The sequence below is a fragment of the Alligator mississippiensis genome, chromosome 5 (genome assembly GCF_030867095.1).
Source record: "Alligator mississippiensis isolate rAllMis1 chromosome 5, rAllMis1, whole genome shotgun sequence".
In the NCBI taxonomy this organism is placed as follows: domain Eukaryota; kingdom Metazoa; phylum Chordata; order Crocodylia; family Alligatoridae; genus Alligator; species Alligator mississippiensis.
The window spans coordinates 186601172-186627225 of NC_081828.1; the positions used below are offsets into that span (position 1 = coordinate 186601172).

The 26054-nt window shown below is 44.2% G+C and overlaps 1 protein-coding gene across 4 annotated transcripts in view; it reads right to left on the bottom strand.

The window, feature by feature from the left end:
- Nucleotides 1-26054, bottom strand: part of C5H10orf67 (chromosome 5 C10orf67 homolog) — a 103393-nt gene that overhangs the window by 43777 nt on the left and 33562 nt on the right. For 3 of the 4 annotated variants that reach the window (XM_019497764.2, XM_019497760.2, XM_059729077.1), the window contains 4 exons: nt 18787-18931; nt 17481-17539; nt 6306-6371; nt 977-1045 (listed from right to left, as the gene is read on the bottom strand). In XM_019497764.2, the coding sequence (XP_019353309.1) occupies nt 977-1045; nt 6306-6371; nt 17481-17539; nt 18787-18931 (339 nt within the window). The remainder of the gene's footprint in view (nt 1-976; nt 1046-6305; nt 6372-17480; nt 17540-18786; nt 18932-26054) is intronic. The other variant, XM_059729079.1, reaches the window with a different exon arrangement.

The following is a 26054-nucleotide window of genomic DNA, read 5'->3' on the forward strand; positions in this document are numbered from 1 at the left end:
CAGCGCTGGCTTGTGGGGCTGCGCTGCTCGGGGGCAGCCTGGGGTGGGGAGGGGTGATTGTTGCTCCCTGAGGCTGGGCCAGGCGATGCTCTCCTGCTGCGGTGGCTGCTTGTGCCCTCCCGGGGGCCATTTGCCTTCGCTGCAGGGAAGCGCGGAGGAGCAGAGTGGCCCACATTCCCTCGAGGCCTTCCCCCGCCAGGAGCTGCCCTGGGCAGACCAGGCCTGAGACCCTGAGAAGCTGGGAACTGGCTTTGCTCCCACAGTTCCGCCATCTCCCATTTCACACGTTGGCTGGGCCCCAGCCATGCCTGCCCGAGCATTGCCAAGACTTCAGGCAGTGGTGTTGCTGGTGTGGGCAAGGTCTGGGGAAGCAGTGGTATAGGTGGTCCCTTGGCCTGAGTGAGAGCACCGGCTACATCGGTTTGGTCACATATTTTAACACTGCTGTCAAATATCTTCTGGGGCTGCCTTCAAACAGTGGTTGTAGTAGGCAGAAGTGGGGCCCCAGCTGTTGGGATGGCTGGTCCAGGACATCATTTGCTGTAGTTTGTCACTAGCTGAGCACAGGTGGGGGTTTATGCCAGCTTTGCCTTATTTCAGGCTTGTCCAACATATGGCTCGCAGGGTGATAAAATATGAATATGGCTCGCCGGTCCACTGTGTGATAAAAAGTTCATGATCTGGCCCCATATTCAAAAAGGTTGGACACCCCTGGCCTATACAAAGGATTAGTGAATGGAAGATGAAGATTGTGCCATGTCATCTAGAAACACATGGATAAAAATCAGAAAATGACACTATCTTAGTTATTAGTGAAGATAGGGAAATTAACTGCTTACTAAATTAGAACCACATAGAATGAGGAGAGACCATCCACCATGTGGCAAGCAAATTACAGGTACTGTGTAAATAGCGCATTCATAATATAAGGTAATAACTTTTTACCTTACCTATGTAATAAAGATGAGTTACATACCTTTGTCTCTGTACTAGTTACTTTAATTTCCACTTCAGTTTCAATGTCTTCCTTTGCTTCTTTGAATTGCTAAAGTTAACAGCAAGAAAGTTGAACAAAAACTGCTATTTTTCCATGTATTTCCTACCCAACAAGCAAGAGTGGGAGACTGGAAATCAAATTTGTCTCCTTCCCAGTAGAGATGAACATTAGATTATGTCAATACTTTTATAATTTCCTATAACTTGTTGCAATGCTTTTTTGCATCATTTCCAAAACAAAAGAATTCTACTTTTGAGGTTACTTCATGTTACTAAGCTAAACAACAGTATTACTTATTTCTTTTGTATATTTCCTACCGGGTTGTATGGTATGGTGCTATGAGAAAAATATGGCTATAAAACAAGTCTATATTAATTTATAATAGAAGTTCCACCAGGTGCTACAGAACCACAGCACAAAGGCAATCAGAGTATGTATCCTTTTTATCGTTCCTTTAGGGACTAAAGGCCAAAGAGTCAGTTTTAGGCACCTATGAATCCTGTAAGTTTGGTATCAAATGTACTAAACTCAATGCTAAACTGAAGAGAAGTAAAGAAAGAGACTGAGATCAATTGTAAAAGCCTTTTGTCAAGGTTGAAGAGCTATACAATGATTCTGATTCCTGTTCACTACTATATATACTTTTCCATGGACTGAGACCTTGTAGCAGTGGAGAGGCTTGTGTGTCCCAATGATCCATAGAGCTATGTCACCTGGAGTCTCACACTCTTGGCAAGATCACCCATGGTGAACAGGCCTGAGGGGAGGTTCCAGACAAACCACAGGCTCAGCTCTGTGGGGCTGAGGAGCCTCCCACCACTGAGCTGTGCTTGCCAGGGCTGCATTCCGAGTGGCGCCACCACTGGCTCTCCCACTGCCTTCCGCTGCTAGGCTGAGCTCTGTGGGGCTGGCAGAGCCACTTGGAGTGCACCCCTGGCTCTCCCTCACCTCCATGGAGCTGAGTCTGGTGGCAGGAGGCAGGGGAGAGCCACTGACTGGCGTTGCACTCGGAGCCAGGGCTGCACTTGGAGCATCTCCACCACTGGCTTTCCCGCCACCTCTTGCCACTGGGCTGAGCTCCATTGGGCTGGAGCTACTCAAAGTGTGGAGCTACTCAAAGTGTCCCCCCGGGCTGCCCTGTGGCGCTATCCACTGCCCTGTGTTTGGGTGAGCTAAGCGCCGTTAGCCCTAAGATTCCGCCACCTGTGGCCCTCAGCTTATTTTAGCCTTATTTTAGCCCCCTTTCATTCCTTTTCAGAAGTTCACAGAATCCCAGTTTCAAATCACTGAGACATCTCAAATTCAGAAAAGATATGGAGGGAGGCTGTCAGGCTAAAAAAAGTTTAGAATTGTTGATCCAGTTGGTGCCATTTCACGATGGCAGGGGCAGGACCTCACCCTGCTATGCCCTGCTCTTTCCACTGTCTGCCCCTCTCAAACCTTCGTCTATGCTGCAGGGAACTAGGGCAGCCTCTGCTACTGAAGCTACTCCTGCAGGATTTCATATGCCCAGTGACCAGCCCCACAGCCCCTCCTGCCACTCCTGGAAGTGTGGGAGGAGTGCAGGGGATGAACCAGGTTAAAAAGTGCCATTCTGTCCGTACATCTGTCTGCCTGCTTGCAGCAGAGTGCATTGCTGGGAGCCTGGGGGTAATAAGGGGCAAGAACAGGGGCTGCCTGGAGTTGAGGAAGGGCTGGGGAAGGTGGCAGCAGTCTGTAGAGGAGCAGCCACAAGTAGCTCAGGCAGACTCAGGGTGCTGGACAGGGGAGGAGAGCATATACTCCCCCACCCAGGGGGATCATGCAGCACACCCTTCGGGAATTACTGCTCTAGGCTGTATCTTAGAGGCACAATTTAGTTCTTACTGGGTGTGTCTACACATGCACCTTAATGCATAGTACACTATTTTACTGTGTATTGAAGTGTCATGTAAAAAACCATGACATTATGCTAATGCACAGTAAAACAGTCTACTGTGCATGACGTGTCACTAAAAAAGCATGCAAATGTACTACTGCGCATTAATGCACATTAATTTAGTAGCTCACATTGGAGGGCATTCAAACATGTACCTCTGTCTGCTTGATCGAAACAGACTTGATTAATTGAGTCTGCAGAGCATGCGAGCTAATGCACCCAGTGCTGCTTTACATACATTTGTATAAATGGCAAAATGCACATCAGCATGCAGAAAATGGTGGTGGTGCGCTTTTGAACTAAAACACTTTCGATGTGTTTTAGTTTAAGAGCGTACCACCGCCATTTGCTGCACAATGACAAGTATTTCACCATTTTTCAAATGTACCTGATGCAGCATTGAGGACTTTTAAAAGCCCCCAGTGCTGCACTGCATGCATGTATACAAATGCCCAGAGGTACTAAATTTAATGCACATTAGAAAAGACACATAAATGCATGTGTAGACATTAATGCATGTTTAGATTCATACACTGGGTACATCTACACATGCAATTAATGCACCTAAAATTTCTTTGCAGAAAGTTCAGGCTTATTAAAGTGCTAGCATGTCTACACATGTGCAGCTGCTAGGAACAAACTGCACCTGACAGAAGCAGCCCAGTCTAGTGTCCCTGCCAAGTGGGGATGGCTCTCTTAGCCACATGGGGATCGAGTTCTGACCTGATCTCCACATGGCTGGGACACAAATTCCAGCTGCTGGGACAGCTCTCCCAGCCACATGGGGATCAAGATGGGTCCCAATTCCCACGTGGCAGGGAGACAGCTGACCTTGGAGCTGGCACAGGTCCCACCTCCCCACATCAGGGCTTAGCCAGGCAGCAGTGGATCCCTGCTGTCTGGGCTGACCAGAAGCAAATTGCTGCCAGTCAGTGCCTGCATGTATGCTACTGCACAGTAGCTAATGTGTCTTTAATCTAGTACCTCTTTTTCTTGGTACTAGCAAACAGTGCATTAACCTAATTTACTGTGCAGTAAGTCCCGTGCACATATAGGTGGTGATGATTTACTGCGTATTAAAATAATCTAATGTACAGTAAAGTATCTCATGTAGATGTGCCTACTGGGTGATTTTACATGAGACATTTACTGCAAAGTAAACTAATTAGCTCTGCAGTCAAATTTCAGCCTCTACACATGTGGCCCTATTAGGCCACAGTAAACTAATAAACGTTGCCATAGGTTAGTACTTGTCATCACAAGTACTATCCTGTGGTGGCGTTATTTAATGTGCTGTGATGCATGCATAAATGCTGACACAAGTGCCCGGGGCACAAGGATGCTTCAATGCATGGGCTGCCTGCTGACTAGCCCCACACTGGAGCAGCCTCATGCCCCAGCCAGCCCCTCCATAGCACATTGAGGTGGGTCAGAGCAGCCCCAGGCTGGTAGGCTGACACCTGTGCCCCTGCCAACTGGGCCTGCTCCAACCTGACTCAACATGTTGAGGTCCCAGGCACACATGTAAACACAGCACCCGGAAGCAATAAACTTCAAATTGTACTGGAGTTTACTGAACCATGCTAGTTGCATGGGTAGATGTGCCCACTGGGTGAATTAGTGCTACTTGCCCTATGTGCTTTCAAAAAAAAAAAATCAAATCCTGTAGTTTACTTTGGAACTTTATATAAACTTGAATTTTTCAATTCCCTCATGCTGCATCTTGTTTTAAATTACAGTAAATTCAAGAAAGATGAACTGCCTTTGACATGAAAGTGCCTATAAAAGAAGAGAGATAAGGCAGACAATGCTTCAAGTGCGGTTCTGCACTGAAAAGTGTCTTAGTAAAACTGATATCCTTAAACTTTGTGTTTACTTTCCCTGACAGATTTCTGTAGTCAATAAACTCAATTTACAAGTAAAAATCCTGTTCCAACTGCAGCCCACCTACCTAAACCTGACTGGAAAGTCAACCTGAGTTTTTCCTTGTCATACATCTTCTGTGATAAATTGTTTGATGGGGCCAAATCAGGCATTAATGACTCCTTCTGGGACTTCCAATCCTGTCTGTACAAATTCACCGGTTGGGATTTTTCAAAGCAAGTATGAATCTGCATTTTATGGCAACACAATTGCTTTTGAAAGATCAGACTCTATACACAGATGTAGAGACATAACTTTAAAATGTGGTTCCCTAACATTGGACTTAATATATTTATAATCCCTAACTCTCATATAATCTTATTTATGTTTTTAATCTTATTTATTAATCTTTTTTAATCTTATTTATAATTTTACAATCTTATTTATATTTTAAGTTAAAAAAGAGAAAAAAGAAATAAATGTAAAAAGCATTTTCAAGACAAAAGTTTTTGTTGACACTATAGGCCTTTAAGTTAATTTATTCTTTGTTTTCTTTATTTACAAACTGGTTTCAAGAAGACTTCCTGGATAATCTTGAAATTTTGTTTTTTTGTAGCTTTGTAAATACCCAATCCTGCAACACTTACTTAGGCAAAGGTCCTACTGAAGTCAAAGATTGAGTAAAAACCACAAGATTTGGCCCATTGTCAAGAGAGCCCAAGACACATGGGGCTGAGATTAACAAAACACAGTAACTAAAGCAGCTATGACTTGGCACAAAGTTTGACAAGCTGCAAAAAAGCAAATGTTTAAATAAGTGAAGTGGTACTGATTTTCTATTCACAACCTTTTCTCTTCTAAAACAGTATCATATTCTTTTCCGACACATTTAGATTGCAAGTCAAGCTGTGTTTTATTTTTTATTATAATAAACCCAGCCAGTTTACTGTAACAAAGACATACTAGTGGTGACCAGTGTGAAAGCAGTGCGAGATCAAGCTGGAAAAAAAGTCAAACGATAAAATAAAGGACCAGCCATCTGGAAAGTTCTTGAATCATGTAAAAAGAAAATAAAAGGCAGTGTTCTTATGAGACTAAGACAGAATACAAAAATATTTAAGAGAGGGCTCTCTCTATCCTAAGACACTTATAATCACTGGTACGAAATCTTTCCAAATAATCTTAAATTTGTTAAATGTTTTCTAAGTGCTTCCATTATATATACAAAATAATAAGTTCTTTAAAAAGGCTGTTAGCAGCATTTTTGTGTATATTTCTTCCATAAGATCTCCACAAGATACAGCAAAATTAAAAGACTTTTTTTTTTATTCTTTCTTTACTTCTGGACAAGAAACATCCTGAAGTTTTTTTCTTCTCTCCTCCCCTCAAAAAATCAGTACCTTCAGCTATATATACTCAACACTTGAATTATACATGCTTAAAACAGCAAATTGAATTTTAATCTATTTTTATGAAATTTGCAATACATTTTGATTTCTAAAAATAATAAAAGCACAAGAAGCTTACCAGACTCTTAACTAGTAATTTCTCATTTTGAAGTTCCTTCTTCATTTCTTCATGAGCTGTAATTAACTAAAAATGAACATATAAAAATGAACGTTGCATTTTAGATTAACAAACAGTCTTCTAACATTCTTTTGAAATAGTGGGCACCTATACATGAGAAGCAAAGCTGTTCCAATGTGTTGTAATTACAGCACATTGGAGCAGGCTCGATTAACCAAGTCTGGTGGAGCATGGTAATTACCGCACTCCAACTGACTCCACCATCTCACGTATCAGTGTCTGTGCACCTAAAGATGGCAGCGGGAGCACTTCAACTACAGCTCATCAAACAAGTTTTAGATAAAGTGACCTGCTGCCATTTTTTAGTATGGGGATGCTGATATACAAAATGCTCCGGGCACTTTAATTAGAGCAGCTCATGGAGGTGCTCTAATTAAAGTGCTCCCCCCACCACTCCCAGAGCATGTACCTAAACACCCGTAGTTTTTCTAAGAAAACACAGTATGTAAAATATAACGGATGATGGCTAGGCATCAGTCTCGAAGCATGTGTGGTAGGTGCAAAAGAGGTGACAAACACTGATTATACAACTTAGACAGCAAATGTACACTTCAGTTTTGTACTGAACACACAATGAATATGCATGCACAACACACACAACTGGGTCTCAGGATAGCTGTATGTAAAAATACAGCTGTCTCTGGACAACTGCATTCTTAAACAAATCCTGTGGTCGAAGAAAGAGATGCAGAACACAGTGCAACTAATCCTGCTTCATTGCTTGGTTTCAGGAATCTGTCCAGGAAAACTGTCACCTATGCAGGATACAGCACAACCATGTAAGAAACCCCTAGTGCAGAGGGAGTATTGGAAATGCAAACTACAGTCAAAACATAAAAAGAGAAATAAAGTGTTGGGAAATCAACCATAAGGGAACTATAAAAAGTTGTCAGGAGCAGTTCCATGGCCACTCTGTGGTGTTGTGGGGAGAACAGAATACATTTTCTTTCTTCTTTGACCTTTGAAGGCCTCTTCAGTATGCAACTTGTTTATTTAGGCTGTGTACTTTGAAGATATTTTCCCTCTATTATCTACAAAATCAACATGGGAAATTCAGTTTAATGTAAAATGTATGCCTCATTTGCAATCACCCCTAAAATAATAGTTGTAAAAGATAGATCTAAGATTATACTCTCAGGAAAGATCTGATCTCAAAATGGACAATGGAAAAGGCAACCAAGGGAAGCTGTGGAATCTTCTTCACTGGCAGTTTTCAAGAGGCTGGATAAGTATCTGTCATCTGTCTGGGATAATTTAGGGAACATGAATCCTGTGTCTGTACAGGGGATTGAGATAGATGACCACTGAAGTCCCTTTCAACCCTGTGATTTTATATTATAAACCATTTTGTCATACATGTCTACCTGAGGACCTGAGTCTAAACCCAAATCATTCTTGTAGGAACTTCCATTTAGGCAGTACACCACCTAATTTTCAGGTGCCTGGAGAGCAATCCAAACTGACAGGTTTAGATGTCTAGGATCGTCATACAGAGAACAGGGAGAACTGAGTACTTCCAAAGGAGAACTGCCCATAGGCAATGCTAGGCATAGCATTTGTCTGTACTCCCCATTCTCTTGAGTTATTTAATGCCTCCACCTATTTGGGATCTAGAGAAGCAGGGTCTCACACCCCCAGCATCACTGACTCAATGTGAAGCATGGTACCCACAGCGAGTGGTGGTGGTATGGCAACGGGTACCTTTGCATAATGTCCTAATGGTTAAAAGACTTGCCTAGGAAGCAGGAGAGGACTCAAACCTCCCAGGAAAGTACATTAACCACTAGTCCAGTGGTTTTCAAACACTTCGGGTTGCATATCCCTTTACCTGGAAAATAATGCCATTCATACCCCCAATACCCAACACATATCTGCATGTTCATTTCTCAGGAAAAACATTAACATGGACACCAACACACAGTACTCCTATTACTGCATGTTGACCAATCAGAAGCTCCACTTTCATTATTAAAATCTAGTGGCATACACATTGGAAAAATGCTACATACTCCCAGGGGAATGTGCATCCCAGCTAGAAAACCACTGCACCAGGCTATAGGATACCCATCCTGTTGAAGGCCAGTGGGCATCTAGGAATGCAAGATTCATAACTTCTGAAAGAGAGAAAAGAAGAGAGCCTGACTGTACCCCAGTGATGAGTAGATCCTGCCAGAGGGAGGAGTCCTGAGTAGTGTTCCTTGCTCACTGGACCATTTATGTATTTCACATTAGACAGCCATTGCTTTTTTTTTTTTTTTTTAAACCGAAATAACCTCAGGAATAACCCTAACAGTAGGAACTTAACCCTAGGATTCAACTTTCTCGGAGAAGTTCCCTCATCACTGTGATTTGCCTTTCTGGCCCCCTGAATTCTACACTCATGACTGTCCAGCTGCCCCGCTTCTGCTTGCAGTCAGGGCATTTTTCTGAGAGGTGGGAGATATGCATTTGAATCCCCTTAAGCAGAGGAGGAATCTCTGACTTCCTGTGGAAATCTTCTAACTCTGGGCTACTTTGCAAAAGGTATATCTCTATCCCTACTGTCCTGCTTTCCTCATCAAAATTCTTCTGTGAGAGGGCATCTCACAGACTGGAGACCTAGACAGACTTATATGACTCCTAGCTTCAATCTGGATAAGCATGAAATTTAGGCAGGAATTAGGTACCTAGTTGCTTGAGCTGGATTGTTTATAAAGATGCTCAGAAGCTAAAGTTTAGGCACCTAAGAAACTTTTAAGGCACAACTAGGGGCACCCAGCAATCCTAATTAGTGTGCAACTGCTAGAATAGCATTGATCTGGATCGTGTTTTGCATTAGGCACCTAGGGCATTTGTACACAACACGGGGGTTTAATTCTCTCTAAATTGAAGTGGTAGTTTTTTAAAATCACTGCTTCAATTTAGGGCGAAGTAAACCCTCGTGTCATGTGTAACCATGTCCACCCAATCCTCACCTGCCTCTCCAGTGAAAAGGAGAGGAGAGCAAGCTGCTGGCGGGCAGAATGGTCCCTGAGCTGCAAGGGGTAGTTGGGAGAATGGTGCTTCACTTCGCAGCAGTGGTGGGTCACTCCCAGGCAGCACCCGCCCACAGGCACCCGACTCGGGCAGTCCTGGAGGGCACTGCAGCCACAGAGGGAAGCACCAAGCCCCTGTGCAGCTCAGGCAGGCAGGCAGGCTCCTGGGCGGGGGAGGGGAAAGATCAGTCTCACTCCATTTTTTTTTTTCCCCTTCTGTGGAGCCTGCCTTCCCAGGCTGCTGCCAGGCTGCCTGCATGGGCTGTCTGCATAGCCTGAGCCACACAGAGTCCGGTGCTTCCCTCCATGACTGTAGGGTAGGAAACTAAAAACTCTTTGGAGGTGTTTTACTTTGCAGTGCCCCAAAGTCATTTGCTGCATCCCAAAGTCATTTAAGATACATTATGCCACTGAACGTGCTACAGTGGCTGGAATTAACTTGTAATACATTGCCGAATGTGCAAACAGCAATGCCATTAAAGTGGTGCAAAGGGCATTTAACCTGCTTTAAACCCGCTTTAAAATGTCATCTCAAATGCCCCTAGGGGCAAGTCCTCCGGGGGGAAGGGAAAGCAAAGGTTTAATTAGAGTGGCACCAAGAGCTTCTCTAATTAAGCACCACTGCATCTCCTGTATCAGCATCCCCACACTTAAAAATGGCAGCAGGGCTGCTTGAACTAAAGCTTGTTCAACGAACTTTAGTTCATGTGCCCCTGCTGCTATTTTTAAGCATGGGGACTCTGATAGATGAGACACAGGAGGCTGCTGAAGCGCTGGTGTAAAGATACCCCTAAATTCCAACTGCACCACATTTAAGTACTTATGGGAATGATTTGAATCTGGCCTCAGTCCATGCGAACCTGAATTTAAAAATCAACTCATTTTAAGTTATCCTAGCAGAAAATTATTCTAACTGGGCACCAAACAGAAGCAATTTTCTCAATGGAATAGTTTTTTAAAAGTTCCCTGAGGAAGCTACCAATCAATGTTTCTTTAAAAGCATACAAGTGTTTTTCCTACTAAAGGGAAATTTTTGATATAAATCCTAACGATTTGATAAACAAGTTAAACAACCTCAGCACCATTTCAGTCCTGAAGTTAGGCTGAGAAAAGATTAAGGAAGAACCTGTAATCTATTATGTTTACATGGATCTGGGCTGGAATGCTACTTTCCTCTGAGCATCTAAATGGCAGTTTTCTAGCCATGTAAGTGGCATTTTTGCCAAGGTCATACAGGTTGCAATTCTATTTCCCCTACACTGAGGATGCATGGACAGACACATATATAGACTGAGCATGCAGAGCTGGCTACACGCTTTCCAAATAACTGTGTAGTCAGTGTGTAGCATGCATATTTGAGTGTAAATCCCAGGAAAGGCCTGGGGGACTACTCACCCATGTTTTAGCCTGAACAGCTGAGTGGCTAGGGCACTAGTTCAGGAAGCTGGAGGATCTAATTCTCCCTTTATCAAGATAAGATTTGAACGTGCATCACTCCAATATTTCGGCACAATTCCAATTACCACATTATCCAGTACCCCAGAAGCTGACCCCCTGGGCAGCCAAGAGAGAGACATAAATGAAAGGAAGAAAACAAAGTAAGCAGTGTATGGTTCAGTGAGATAGATGCTGGCTTAGAAGAGCAAAGGCCTGGGTTCTAGCCTGGGCCTATGCTCACAAAGGGGCAAAAACTGCCCTATTGCACTGATCTCCATTCATTTTATTCATTGACTAGTAAATGCAAGAAGCAGTGATCCAGCTTCCAATGGAACACTGGAAAAGGGGCTAGATAATATCTAATCTATGGTTCCAGGAGAAGCACCCTAACCATTCAGCTATTGGGGCTAAAACACAGGAGGATCACCCTCCTTTATCCTAAGTCTAACACCTGCTAATCCCAGGTTGCTGGCCAGCTATATTTCCATGACTTAGATACAGGTGCATATCGAGAATGGCCATGTGTACATAACTACATAGCTGTGTGGCCAGTGTGCAGAGTATTGAAAATGCTCATTCTACATGTACACACTTAAGTATCCACGCTGCATGTGTATTAGAATTGTGTTCTATGAGCACATGGCAAAAATGTCACTTGCGCAGCAAAAAGCACCGTCTAGATACACAAAGAGAATTATACCCACAGTCCCCAAACCATAAATTAAGTAATGTGTGTGAGGGGGTGCAAGGTGGGCAGTAGGATGGGAGGCTGCAGTCTGCAAGTTACTGCTACTGTCTTTAAGTTGAGCTAGTAGCCGTGGGAGGGGCTGCAATGCCAGGAATAAGCTACAGAAAGGGAAAAATTAGAATGAATGTCAGAAAAAATATTATTTTCAATCAGGGACATTAGGCCAGGGGCAGGCAATTATTTTGGGCGGAGGGCCACTTACTGAGTTCTGGCAAGCTGTCGAGGGCCGCATGGGTAGCCTCAGCCCTTGACAGGTGCCCTGCCCTTGGTAGCCATCTTGGGAAGTCCCGTCCCTAAACTCTGACCTTTGCTACCGAAAGTCCCTCCCCTTGCCCCTGGAAGTACTCCTTTGGGGAAGACGGTTTCCCATCTTAGGGGGAAAAAAAACAAATTACATACTAAAAATCAAACACCCATAATAATATATTTTAATTTAATTAAATTTTTTTTTTCCCCTGATTTGTTTGAGTTTGTGCTGTATATGCAGAAGTGATTGCATATGGGGGTCTGTGGTGATGTGTGTGTGTGAGTATGGATGTGGGTATGGGAGCCACGTAGTGCAGAGTGGCTGACTGGCGGGCTGGCAGGAATGTGGGGAAAGTGGCGAGGGGGAGAGGAGGGAAGGGGAGTGGAAGAGAGTGCGAGTGCGGGGCCTGCATCAATGTCCCAGGGCCAGTGCCAGCAGGGCCCAGAGTGGGGCAGTAGGAGCGTGGGGTGTGGGCTGGCAGGGGTCTGTAGAGCCAGGCTGGGCTGAACCAGCAGGGAGAAGGGGGAGCTGACCCAGCTCCATAGAGCCCCTGCTGGCCAGGACCCCGTGCTCCTGTTGCCTGCTCTGGGCCCCACCAGCACTGGCCCCAGGACACCAGCGAAGACCCTGCGCTCCCACCTGGCTGCCGCTGGCTCCCATGTGCCTGCTCACTCCCAGTGCCCCTGCCCCAGGCCCATGGTACACATGGGGACAGGTGCGCAGCCCCGACCCCGCACACTGCCTGTCTAGACTGAGCAGCAGTGGTGGGGATGATGCTCAGCATGGGGGCAAAAGCGGTCCCCTCCTCCATGTGGCTGGTGCCGTACACTGCAGCCACTCACAGCTCGCATGGGGCTGTTCTGTCTCTCTGCCACATTACCGCCGCCCCGTGGCGCAGTGGTGGCAATGAAGAGCAGGGACAGGCAGCCCCATGCAGGCTCCAAGTGGCCACAGCAGGGGGTGCTGGCCATGGGGAGGGGGGGAAACCATTTTTTCCCCACGCTGAGCACCAGTCCGTTCCCCATGGCTGCCACTAGCCTGGGCACCATCTCAGCTCTGGGTTTGCCTGTTGGGTCTGAGCTGCAGCAGCAGCAGCTGGGCACAAACTGCTGCTCAGTGCTAAGGAAAGTGGCCCCTCTGCTTGCTGCCGCTGGGCAGTGCTTTCTGTGGCTGCCAGTCTGCAGCTTGCGCCTCGCTAGGCTGCAGCACAGCTGCTTCACCACCGCCTCTGTTGCCCTGTGACTGTTCCACATGGCCACTCCTGCCACGCTGGGCACCACAGAGGTGGTGGTGAAGCAGCTGTGTTGCAGCCTACCACGGTGCAAGCTCCAGGCAGGCAGCTGCAGCAAACACTGCCTGGCAGCGGTGAGCAGGGGAGTTGCTTTCCTTCCTGTTGAGCAGCAGTTTGTGCCCAGCTGCTGTTGCCACGACTCAGCACCAAAGGGCGAGCCTGGAGCTGGCGCGGGGCCTAGGCTAGCAGTGGTGGTGGGGAACAAATTGGTCCTCAGTGTTGGGGAGAAGTGGCTGCGCCTGCACCCCATGGCCAGCTCCCCGTGATGTAGCCGATTGGAACCCACGTGGGACTGCCTGTTTCTGCTCTCCATAGCCACCACTACCCCACGGGGTGGCAGTGACGCGGCAGAGGCAGGACAGCCCTGGAAGGGCTAAGCAGGGTGGGGCTGGGCAGGCCCTGCTGTTGCAGGAGCTGGCTGTGGCTTCCCCTGGGTCCTACTGCCCCTGCCTCCTGTCATCTTTGACAGGAGCCAGCAGATAAATATTAATTTTCTAAATTTTCTAGGGGCCCCACACACTGGATAGAATGGCCTGGTGGGCCAGATCTGGCCACTGGGCCGTATTTTGCCCCTGCGTTAGGCTATGGAATATATGCAAAGAGATGTGACAAAGGCCATATTGCTCAGGACTTTTGAAAATTAAAACTAGACTGACGATAGAGTGTAAGTTTCTTAGGACAGGGATTGTGTTTTCTATGTCACTTAGTACAACAGAGCACCAATCTCAATTTGGCCTTTGCATAGTTCTACTACTGAAGTATGCTAGAAAATTTACTATAGGAAACAACTCTCCTTTGTGACATTGATGCAATGGATAGACTGATTCAAGTTTTCCATTTCTAATTTCAGATTAATTTATAGGATTTCAATAGTTTGCTAATATTTTTAATACTTAGCTTTCCAATACCTCTCTCTTCCAATGCCTTTCTTTCCCCTTTACAAAGGGGAGGCACAGAAAATAATTACCCTGAAGTTGCAAGGAAAGTTCACAAAAGGGATGGTTTTAGAATCCAAGTCTCACAGTTCCCATTCCTGTGCTTCAGTCAGAACAATAAACCTTTTTCATATGTGGTGAAAACAAATTGTTAATAGGAAAATCTTTATTGTGAAAAGGATGACTACTTTCTACAGATTTCACTACAAATATGAAAATACTGCAGTGAGGGCAATACTTACTATACTTATGTTCTTAAAGATTATATATGAGACACAGTATTCTTTCTATAGTGAAAGACTAGGCAAATAACTTCTTATTTTAGAAAGAGAATAATGAAACAAGTAAAAGAAAATATAGCTATTTGAGCCAATAAGTATGCTATCTAGACCAGTGGCGGGCAAAATACTTTTTATCTGCCCCTTAGTGCCTGTCAAAGATGACAAGCAGCCAGTGGCAGCAGGACCTAGCATGAGCCTGTGGCTGAGCCGCAAGGCCAGCCTGGCTCCACCCTGCCGCCATCCTCCTCCCACCCTCAACCCCAAACCAGAAGCCTCTGTGGCTTCTGGCCTCGCCTCCCTGGAGCAGCTGCTTCCTCCCCCCTCCATCTGAGTGAAAAGTAAGGTAAGATTGAACAGAGGGAGGCGGGGGGAATTGCTGGAACAGCCCAGTGGCCGGGAGCCCTGTGGTGCTTTCTGGGTCAGGCTGGAATCGGGGGATGGGGGGGAAGGAAGCTGCTGCAGTGGGGGGGGGTGGGCACAGGGAGCAGCGTGGGCAGGGGCAGGGGCTGCGGGAAGTGGTGGGGGCCATGGGAAGCAGTGCTGCAAGCGGCAGGGGCCACAGGGAGTGGTGAGAGCATGTGCCACTCAGCTGCTTCTCCTCATTGGTGCTGACCCAGCTGGGCCCATCTTGTCCGGAGCAGCATGCAGTGAAGCAGAGGCTGGGCCAACTTTGCTGCATGCCGCTCGGGACAGAATGGGATAGGCCCAGCCGGGTCAGCACCGGCGAGGAGAAGAGGAGGCTCAGCCAACTGAATTGAGTGCCGCTCAGGACCAGCCTGGCCCTTACCTCCGCCACCTGTCCCAGCCAGTCCCAAGTGGCAGACAGCTCAACCACCGCTTCTTCTCACGGGTGCCCTCGTGGCTGGACCCAGTGTGTCCTGAGTGGCATACGGGGAAGCAGCAGGTAGGCTGGCTTTGCTGCGTGCAGGTCTGGTCAGGATGAGCCCGGCCGAGTCAGCACCAGCGAAGAGAAGTGGTTGCTGAGCCTCATGCTGCTTAGGACCAGCTCAGTCACGGCTTCCCTTCTAAGGTGCTGGCCTGGTCTGGCCTGAGAGGTACGAGGCAAAGCCGTGGCTCCCACTTACCTCTGCTGGCCTGTCCTGGCCAATCCCAAGTGTCACACGGCTCAGCCACTGCTTCTCCTTGCCAGGGGCAACTCGGCTGGGCCTGTCGCATCCTTTGCTGTGTGCCGCTTGGGACAGGACGGCCTGGCTGGGTTGGCATTGGTGACGAGAAGCAGTGGCTGAGCCAGTTGAGCCACGTGCCGCTTCCTCGCACCGCTCGGGACAGGATGGGACGGGCCCAGCTGGGTTGGCACCAGAGAGGCAAAGCTGTGTCTGAGCCTGTGCTGAGCAGCATGTGAGGAAGTGGCACATGGCTCAGCTGGCTCAGCCGCTGCTTCTCCTCACCGGTGCTGACTTGACTGGGCCCATCCCATCCCGAGTGGCATGCAGCAAAGCCAGACCAGCTGCTGCTTCCCTGAGTGCCGCTCAGGATGCAACGGCCCTGGCCAAGTCGGCATCGAGAAGCGGCAGCTGAGCCATGTGCTGCTTGGATCCGGCTGGGACAGGCCGGCAGAGGTAAGTGTGCAGTTTTGCGCAGCTGTTCCCAGAGCCCCGGGGGCTCCTGCCACAGCCTGGGGGACTCCATCCCACTCGCTCTCTGCCCAGCATGCACAGAGGCCAAGCTGGGAGCCCCCTAAGCCCGGTGGCCTGCCCCTGCCAGGCAGCATCCTCTCACAGGCAGGGCAGCTGTGCCCCATCCCTTGGAGCTGTGTGGACCAGGCCAGGCTCCACCTTGGGTGCTGCTGGGGGCCCAGCTGCAGCCCAAGTCTGCAGAGCTCTGGGGCAGTCCCCACCCACCTCTGGGTCCCCCTCTCTTCTGGCTGCCACCTTCCCAAGGGCCTGGCCGGGCCAGCCTACCTACGGTGCCTCCCCCTGTGCCTGCTTCTCCCCATGCTTCTCTCCCTCTCTCCCTCTTTCCTTCTCCCTCTGCCTCTCTCTCCTTCCTTCACTCTCTCTTCTTTCTTCCCTCTCTCTTCCCTCACTCTTCCCTCTCTCTTCTTTCATCTCTCTCTCATCCCTCTCTCCTCTCTTCCCTCTCTCTTCCCTCTCCTAATCTCTCTTCTCCCTCTACAAAGTTTTATTTATTCTCACTAGGTTTAGAATTTTTAGAAAACCTGGTATTTACCATAAAAAGAAACATTTATGATTATTAACTATATTAATATGCAGTGCATCCTGCCATATACCCTCTGCCCCAGTTTTGGTTTTTTGGCATGTCAGCACTCCAGCACCTTACAAGGTAGACATTGTAGTTTTTTCGGCACTCCAGCCAAAAACTGTTGCCTACCCCTGACATAGACCATGTGTCAGAGTGTAACTTCCAGTTCCAAGGCCATACTACCCCCTCCCAAAAGGAGTACTTCTGGGGGCAAAAGGCAGGGTTTCGGGGGCGGGACTTCCAACCACAAGATGGCAACCAGGGGGTGGGGCAACTGTCAAGGGGTGGGCCTACCCATGCAGCCCTTGACAACTCACCAAAATTCGTGAAGCAGTCCTCCAGCCAAAATAATTGCCCACCCTGATTTAGACAAGTCTCACTATTTTCCCACCTGCTACTGAGGTAGGTTTTTTAGCATACCTTCCTAATGTTGAAAAGTACAAACTTGCTATAGTTTTGTTGAACTATTGTCTTGTATTGATATACCAAGAATAACACTACCAAAAGTACAACAGCTATATAAATAAAACATGGGTTATCAAGAATAGGATTTTTCTTCTCTTTAGTTGCATCCAAATTTGACTCTTCCTACTCACTCTCTAAACATTTACTGACACCCTTCTTTTTAATGAAAACAGCTCACTTCACTCCAATATAATATGTTGGGGTTCAGCAGTGAGAAAGCTTTCAACTCATTTGTATTAAAATGCAACAAGAATACTGGTGATAGAACACGATAAAGTTAAACTGATTCATTATATTCTAAGGAAAGAACGAATACTAGCTCATTGATAAGCAATAATGAGTTCCATAAACCTGCAAACAACTCAAGTGGTATAGTCTACTTTTTCAGTTTTCTAACATTACTTGGATGACACTCTGTCAAAAACCAAAGCCTATGCTTAGAGAGTTATTCATCAATATTAAAAAGTACAGTACCTTTATAACAGTTTTCTCATCATTTTCCATTTTTAATTGCATATCTCGAACTTTCGTATCTGAAAGTAAAGGGGGAGAAAGGCAGACCATGAAATTACATGCCTAGGTCGATGTATTCATATCGTGTGCTTCAGGTCAGTCTATGAGCCCACTGGAATGCACACTAGATGAAAATCCTGGCAGAACTGTGACCTTCACAACCGCCCTTGACATTCACAGCCTTCTTCCTGCTGTTCAGCCGGCTGGTCAGATAGAGATTAAGAAGTAAGTTCAAGAGCCAAGTGTGACTGAGTGCCCACAGCTTTTCATTAATACTAATTCTAGACATCCTTGCTGTTAGTCACAGCCAGTACAAAGTACTTTAGCAGGTGGTTCTTTATTTCTCAAACAAAACTATCAGAAGATAAGAAGCACCATTTGATCAGATAATAAGCAGAAATAAGGAATATTGTTTATGTTAAATTCATCATTCTACCACAAAAGGTACCACTGTGCTTAATCTCTTTGGACATACAGAAGTCAGAAGCCAACTTTACTGCACTAATTCTGTTGTAATGTCATAGATTTTTAGTTTTCCACAAGAATGGTCTAGCACTGGTGCTACGCAAGAACTAACTTAAAAGTAAAGATTATAGTTATACTCTGTATTGATTATCTGAACTTGTTAGTGTGCACATAACCACATTTCCACACACATTTCAGAGCAGTCAAAACAAATTTATTAGTTTTAATAATATATGTATTATTAAAACTAAAAATATATGCGCTGGAAACAATGGTAGTAACTTAAAAAGAAACTGCTTCTTCTAAGAGACTTTTACACAAAAATAAAACTACTATTTTTCAAGAAAGCATATGTTAACACAGGTACATGCAAAACTATTCTATGCAGAGTACATTTTCCTCATGTTAAGACAATTAGATTGAGACTAGCAGTAAGTTACACCATTTACAAATGTTTAGATACATATTTTCAAATTTCAGTAAGTTTACAAACTACAGTATATTAGTATTATGATTGATAATCTCCAGGTATATTACTAACCCACATTAAAAGTCTCAAAATCCATTAAGAAACATCCCTTTATATTTAAAGTATGTAAATATATGTATTAATTTAAGAATAAATATATACACATTTCCCTGTAAATATATAAAAGTTTAGAACCATTAAAAATATAAAGCAAGCAAATGGAGAGTCAAAGAATAGCTTGCCAGGACATTTTACCAATTGGCTTTGCATTTCAATGTTAACAAAATTTAATACATATCATACTTTAATTTGTCTAATAACTCATAAGTTTACCTAATTTTTTATTTTCTTTTTCACTCAGTTTCAGAGAATTTTCAAGATGCAAAATCATATCATACAGTCTAGAAACCTCTTGCTTGAAATCCTCATTTTCTTTTTCAAGCATTTTTTTTTCCTGGTCATCATCTTCAAAGATAATCTGAAAGATTAAGAAGCTCTGTGTTTCTAAACAAGCAATTAAGGATTTAAATATGCTTCACAAGTATAATATTATATAAACACAGTATCATATAAATTCTGAATTCTATTACAAAGTTATGAATACCAAAAAGTCAAGAGACTAAATAGGATCCTGCTAGAAAAAAAGAATGCAGTACATTATACACAAAGACCATAACACATGGGGACATTTTATTGACAGGAATAATGCATATCATACTGTTTGTGTGCCCTCATCATTCAGGTCAATTTATTATGGAGGCTGTGTCCAGGAAGGCAGCTGGGGCCTATCCACCCACACTTCCCTCTGTGTTTATGAAGCGCTGTCCGTAACTAGGCAGGCAGGAGAGACTGTGGACAGGCAACACCAGGGGGTTGCAAAGTGCATGGCTAAGGAGGGGGGCTTGTTGCCTTTGTGCCATTTCTCAGTGACAGTGCTGCCAGTGTCATGAGGAGCACATCACATGTCAAAGTGGTGAAGTTTTCAGGCTGGGAGCCGCATGGAGTCCATCAGGCCTTCTGATATCAACACAGTTGGTTTTCTACTTGGTGTCGGAGCCACCCAGAGGCAATTCATATTCTGAACATTAACATGGCTTTGCATGCCTGTCACACATAGACCGTGCAGGGGTTTAATGCTATTGAAGACTACGGTTTAAATCTCTATGCAAACAGTGATTACCTTGTAAGAAGGTTCCAGGATAACATACAACAAAAGACTTTAAAGTTATAGTTTTAGTAAAGCAAACTCATTTACATTTTTATTATGCGTGTCCTTTGTTTAAATCTTGCCACGTCCATTATGGAAAAGACTTCTTATGCAACTGAAGCTTATTGGGACAGCTACTCTTTTTTTCTTGTCTGCTTCAAAGCTATTGAAAACATTTGAATATATTGTCTTATGGCTGTCTAGATTTTACTGCCACATATTTCTTTTAAAATTATAGAAAAGCTTTCAGAAATGTTATAGAAATACCAGAATATGAAACTAAATTCTGAAAGCTTTTAAACTATATGTATAAAAAAACCCAAAAAACAAAAAATCCCAAAGCACAGGATAATAAGTTCTTTATTTATTGAAGGAAATGTAAGTTATTATATTTCTGTTATTCAGAAACAATCATCTAAAAGAGGAAGTTCTTTGTCATTTACCTGATGATGATAAGCAAAAATCTGGTGTCAAAAACTTTTGAAATAAAACTCTTGTGCTTTTTTAAGACATGTCTACCAGAAATGAGAACTAGATTTGTGACTAATATTTAGTCCTTTCCTCATAAAACACACAGTCTCTTTGGCGCTCAAAATTTTAGGAATAAACGATCAAAGTTCTAGCCAGAAAATTCTGAATGATTCTATGGGAAAATCATGTAGTTAGATTGTATAGAGTTTTAAAAATTCACCCCGGTATTAATTTGTGACCCCACTTTGTTTTCTATTAAAAAGTGGCTATTTATATAAGAGTTGAACATTATAAATAAAATTATGTTAAATTTGTCTGATAGATTTTCAAGATGTATATATATCCTGAATGACTGGTATTTCACAGCAAATTATTTTTAAAAAGGTTTTGTTCTAACTAATGATATTGAATTATTCTTACCAGTTAATAAGTACACTGGAATTAATTCAGTACTATTACCAAAACACTGGAAATTGTATTGGAAGTCTCTAACAAACTGCAGGGGGGTTGTTCATAAAACAGCAAATCCAATATTTGAGTGATTAGTTAGCATTCTCCTCTGACACTGCCCAACTCTAAACCATTACAAAACAAATTTACAATTTCAAAAGACCTTTTAAATAACTGTTACGGACCTTAATAGGCTTAGGCATTAGTCCTTTGCCCTGGCAGAATTTGAGCATCAACAGCTGATTACATGAGGAGCTGCCATTATCATAAAGAAAAAAACCCTAGAAACTGTTTAATTAATCATGTGAATTGAAGTTAAAATATTTTAAGGTGATGGCTTATGATCTATGTACAGTCTTTTTTCATTCATTGTTTTAGATAAGTAATTTGGAAAAATATAGGAGAATTATTATTTTACTCAAAGATCAATTTATAGTTTGTGCTGGTTAGGTGGCTAACCTTTAGCTCTAGCTCCACCATCTGTTAAAAACAAGAACTGCAAATAATTATCTATTCAGTCTCCTGCTGCAATGAGGACACTCATTAGCAAAATGAACAAAGGGACAGTTTTCTGCAGCTACAGTCATCTGTTACACTTTGAGTGGCAGGTTTTGTGGCAGTGTTCTCTCTACCATCTGCCCACTGCAATAGTGTTTGGCTGGCTTAAACTTTAAACTGAATCACGCAAGCAAAAAGAGCAAGAAAGTGGAAGGCAATTATAACATGATTAAATATTGCTTAAACTCTCTATATATACAATTTCTGTTCTGTTTCATCCAGTCAATGATTTCCCTAATAATAAAATAAGTTTTAAGAAAACAACGCATAGAACTTTTTCTTTATTTTAAAGACTATAAATATACTGTTGCTAAAGGATCTGAACTGCAGACCCCTTTGAGTAAATTTCTAATGGAATTGAAGAAACAAACAGACCACATCATTTTGGACTATGACATACAATTAGGTTAGACTCACTCACCCTTAATCAAACTGAATAGTGCCCTAGTCTGAATAGTTCTTCTGAGTAAGGGTAGAAGAATATATATTCCTGTAGCTGAATATATAAAGCTATATTCTTTTTATAGATATACCAGTGTGAGAAACAATTAAAGTGCATTTTTAAGATCAGTTGTAATTATTTATGTAGACATACTGCAATTAAATGTCATGTAAAATAAAAACAACATCAATCATAGTACCAAAGGCTAACATTTTAAAATCTTGTAACTATATAATATAAAGATGGGCAAGTTTGTTCCCTTTTGTGTATATTGCATGGTTAACCTGAGAGGAAAAATCATTTTTTGAAAGCTGCCATTCAAATTATTATGCACCTTTCCCCGTTCAAGCTATAATTCAGGTACTTGACTCTTATTTATACCACAAGAGGGTGCACTTGTACAAGATGTAATCTTGGAAAGCAAACACTTATTTAAAAACATAAACTTGAGTTAGCATTGATTACGAGAAAAAGACCCTTTCACTTGTAATCATACTTTCAGCCTTTTGACACTCCAGTGGTGTGTTTACAATTTTAGTTTTTACAATTACTATATTTAGATACTTAATGTATTTATAGAGTTTAAAGCCAGAAGGAACCATAAGGACATACATGACCTCCTGCATATCACAGACCATTACATTTCACTCAGTTTCCATAATACAGAGCCAAATAATGTTTGTTTGACTTTCCTAATTCTTTTCCTTTTTCATTCTTTTTGTCTTCTCGAAACCCTAAAATGGGTAAAAGCTCCAGAGGATCCCAGCAGGAAGGCTGAACTTACACTCTAACTGGAGGGGGGCACCTGTCCTGAATTGGATGACAGGAACTGCATGCTTGCAGAATGATAAGAACTGAATAAACAGAGGTGGGCCCAGTATACCTGAGGAAAGTGTTTTATAGAGCACACAATGTATTTGTTTTTGCTTTAGAAAGAGTGAAGAAAGGGATTTGGGGAGGGGCCCATAGAGCTGGGCCAGCTTCGTGTCCAGCTGCACGTGTCCTCACCAGCCCCGTGTCCAGACCCCTCACAGGCTGATTTGCCCCAGGCCCCACAATCTGAAACGGTCGTCTCTATAGACATGCAATCATTTTTTTGACAAACTAAATTCAACTCATCCTGACACTCTTCTGTTATGAGATTGCACTTTTAAAATCTGTTACCATGAGACATTTTTACAGCCAGCAAGTCACTTTGTGGCTCTTTTCTGTGCCCTCTCCAAATTTTCAACATCCTATTTTAGGTGCTAACACCAGGATTTGATGCAGCATTCCACTCTCACCAGTGTTGTGTATGGACATAGAGCGAGTTTACAAATCCCCATTCTCTTCTGCTCATTCATTCAAGGATTGCACTCTGAATTCATGCTGAGTTTCTTGTCCACTCAACCCCATAATCTCTGTCAGTCACTGCTTTCCTGGTCCCATCTAGAAGGTATAGGGTGAGTTAACCAAGCAATTCAAAATGTTCTGTAAGACTACTGTGTCTTGGAGATAGTGCCCTTTGCATCATTTACAAATGTTATCTGCTAGATCAGCAGTTCTCAACCCAAAAGTGGGTCATAAGAATACATGAAAGTGTTGAGAACAATCTTTAAAAATGGATTGTCCTTTAAAGGAGAAACCGTGGCTTTTCCCTTGAAGGCTGGCAGAGTTTCAGCCTGGAAGAGGCTGCTTGGGGCCCCCATGCCTCCCTCTCCAGCCCCACACACTGTGGGGCTGGGGCCTGGGGCTGGGGCACAGTGGGTCAGGAGTGAGGGGCACTGGGTTGGGACTGGCCATCGATGTTTACCAGTGGGTCCTGGTACAAAAAAGGTTGAGAACCACTGTGCTAGATTACTGATTAAAATATTGAATAGTGTTTGACTTTGCATCAATCTCTGCAGAATCCCTGAAAAACAGCTATATTTAATGAAGATTCATGATTGCTGATTACTTTTTGAGATCTGTCACTCTGCCAGTTTTGAAATCATTTAATTTTTGACTTATTGATATTGTAAATATCAGGCCCAGGAAGGAATAGGACCCCTGCTAAATGGGCAGAAACAATTGGTGACAGACAGGGGGGGACAAGGCTGAACTCCTCAATGAGTTCTTTGCCTCAGTGTTCCTAAGTGAGGGGCACGACAAGTCTCTCACTGGGGTTGTAGAGAGGCAGCAGCAAGGCGCCAGACTTCCATGTGTAGACCCTGAAATGGTGCAGAGTCATTTGGAAGAACTGGATGCCTTTAAGTCGGCAGGCCCGGATGAGCTCCATCCAAGGGTGCTGAAGGCACTGGCCGACATCATTGCAGAGCCACTGGCGGGAATATTTGAAAGCTCGTGGTGCACAGGCCAAGTCCCGGAGGACTGGAAAAGGGCCAACGCGGTCCCCATTTTCAAAACGGGGAGGAAGGAGGATCCGGGCAACTATAAACCTGTCAATCTCACCTCCATCCTTGGCAAAGTCTTTGAAAAAATTATCAAGACTCAAATTTGTGAGAGCCCGGCAGGACAAATTATGCTGAAGGGAAATCAGCACGGGTTCGTGGCAGGCAGATCATGCCTGACCAATCTAGTTTCTTTTTATGACCAGGTTATGAAACGCCTGGACACAGGAGGAGGGGTGGATGTTGTATACTTAGACTTCAGGAAGGCCTTCGATACAGTATCCCACCCCATACTGGTGAACAAGTTAAGAGGCTGTGACTTGGATGACTACACAGTCCGGTGGGTGGCGAATTGGCTGGAGGGTCGCACCCAGAGAGTCGTGGTGGATGGATCGGTTTCGACCTGGAAGGATGTGGGCAGTGGGGTCCCGCAGGGCTCGGTCCTTGGACCGATACTCTTTAATGTCTTCATCAGTGACTTGGACGAGGGAGTGAAATGTACTCTGTCCAAGTTTGCAGATGACACAAAGCTATGGGGAGATGTGGACACGCCGGAGGGCAGGGAACAGCTGTAAGCAGATCTGGACAGTTTGGACAAGTGGGCAGAAAACAACAGAATGCAGTTCAACAAGGAGAAATGCAAAGTGCTGCACCTAGGGAGGAAGAATGTCCAGCACACCTACAGCCTAGGGAATGACCTGCTGGGTGTCACGGAAGTGGAAAGGGATCTTGGAGTCCTAGTGGACTCCAAGATGAACATGAGTCAGCAGTGTGACGAAGCCATCAAAAAAGCCAATGGCACTTTATCGTGCATCAGCAGATGCATGACGAATAGGTCCAAGCAGGTGATACTTCCCCTCTATCGGGCGCTGGTCAGACCTCAGTTGGAGTACTGCGTGCAATTCTGGGCGCCGCAATTCAAGAGGGATGCGGATAACCTGGAGAGGGTTCAGAGAAGGGCCACTTGTATGGTTAAGGGCCTGCAGACCAAGCCCTACGAGGAGAGACTAGAGAAACTGGATCTTTTCAGCCTCCGCAAGAGAAGGTTGAGAGGCGACCTTGTGGCTGCCTATAAGTTCATCACGGGGGCACAGAAGGGAATTGGTGAGTATTTATTCACCAAGGCGCCCCCAGGGGTTACAAGAAATAATGGCCACAAGCTAGCAGAGAGCAGATTTAGATTGGACATTAGGAGGAACTTCTTCACAGTTCGAGTGGCCAAGGTCTGGAACGGGCTCCCAAGGGAGGTGGTGCTCTCCCCTACCCTGGGGGTCTTCAAGAGGAGGTTAGATGAGCATCTAGCTGTGGTCATCTAGACCCAGCACTCTTTCCTGCTTATGCAGGGGGTCGGACTCGATGATCTATTGAGGTCCCTTCCGACCCTAACATCTATGAATGAATCTATGAATAAAATATTACATTTTTTAATGAGACCACCAGAAAATACTATGGAAAACACCTTACACAAATATAATGCAGATGCATTTATAAACCAACGTATCTCCTCGAAGAATGAAAGTAGATTTGTTGCATAATATTTTTTTGCTTATCGCATGTGGACTGGCATCAATTTTATTTTTACCCCAGTTAAATTATCAATTTTTCAATTATTTGGCCTGTTATTGATGTTAGACTATTTGGCCTGTTGTTACCCAAGTCATCTTGCTGCTTCTTTTTGAATACTGGCATAATCACCCAGTATTCTGGAATTTCCTTCCTTGTCTAATACTTATTACCAAGGCAGAGCTTTGCTCAGCTAGCCCTTTAGGACTCCTGAGCCCAATATATTTGAGTCTCCTAATTTAAAATTGTTCATCTCTAGCAGATGTTTAATATTCTTGGTTTCTAAAGGACTGGATAGTACTTCATGCGGGTGATATAAGCACATGATGCAGCCTGATTATATCATAGAGGTTGATGATCCTTCTGGTTCTTTCCAGCTTTGTGATTCTATCATAAATCCTGCTTAATACCAGGTACAGAATAGAAATTTTGATAGATCACTTCACTTTTTCCTACATCATTTTACTATCTTCACTAGCAATGGGTCTTTACTTGTGTTAGGAATTCTTTTGCTCCCAGTACACTTTAAATCTCTTCGTAT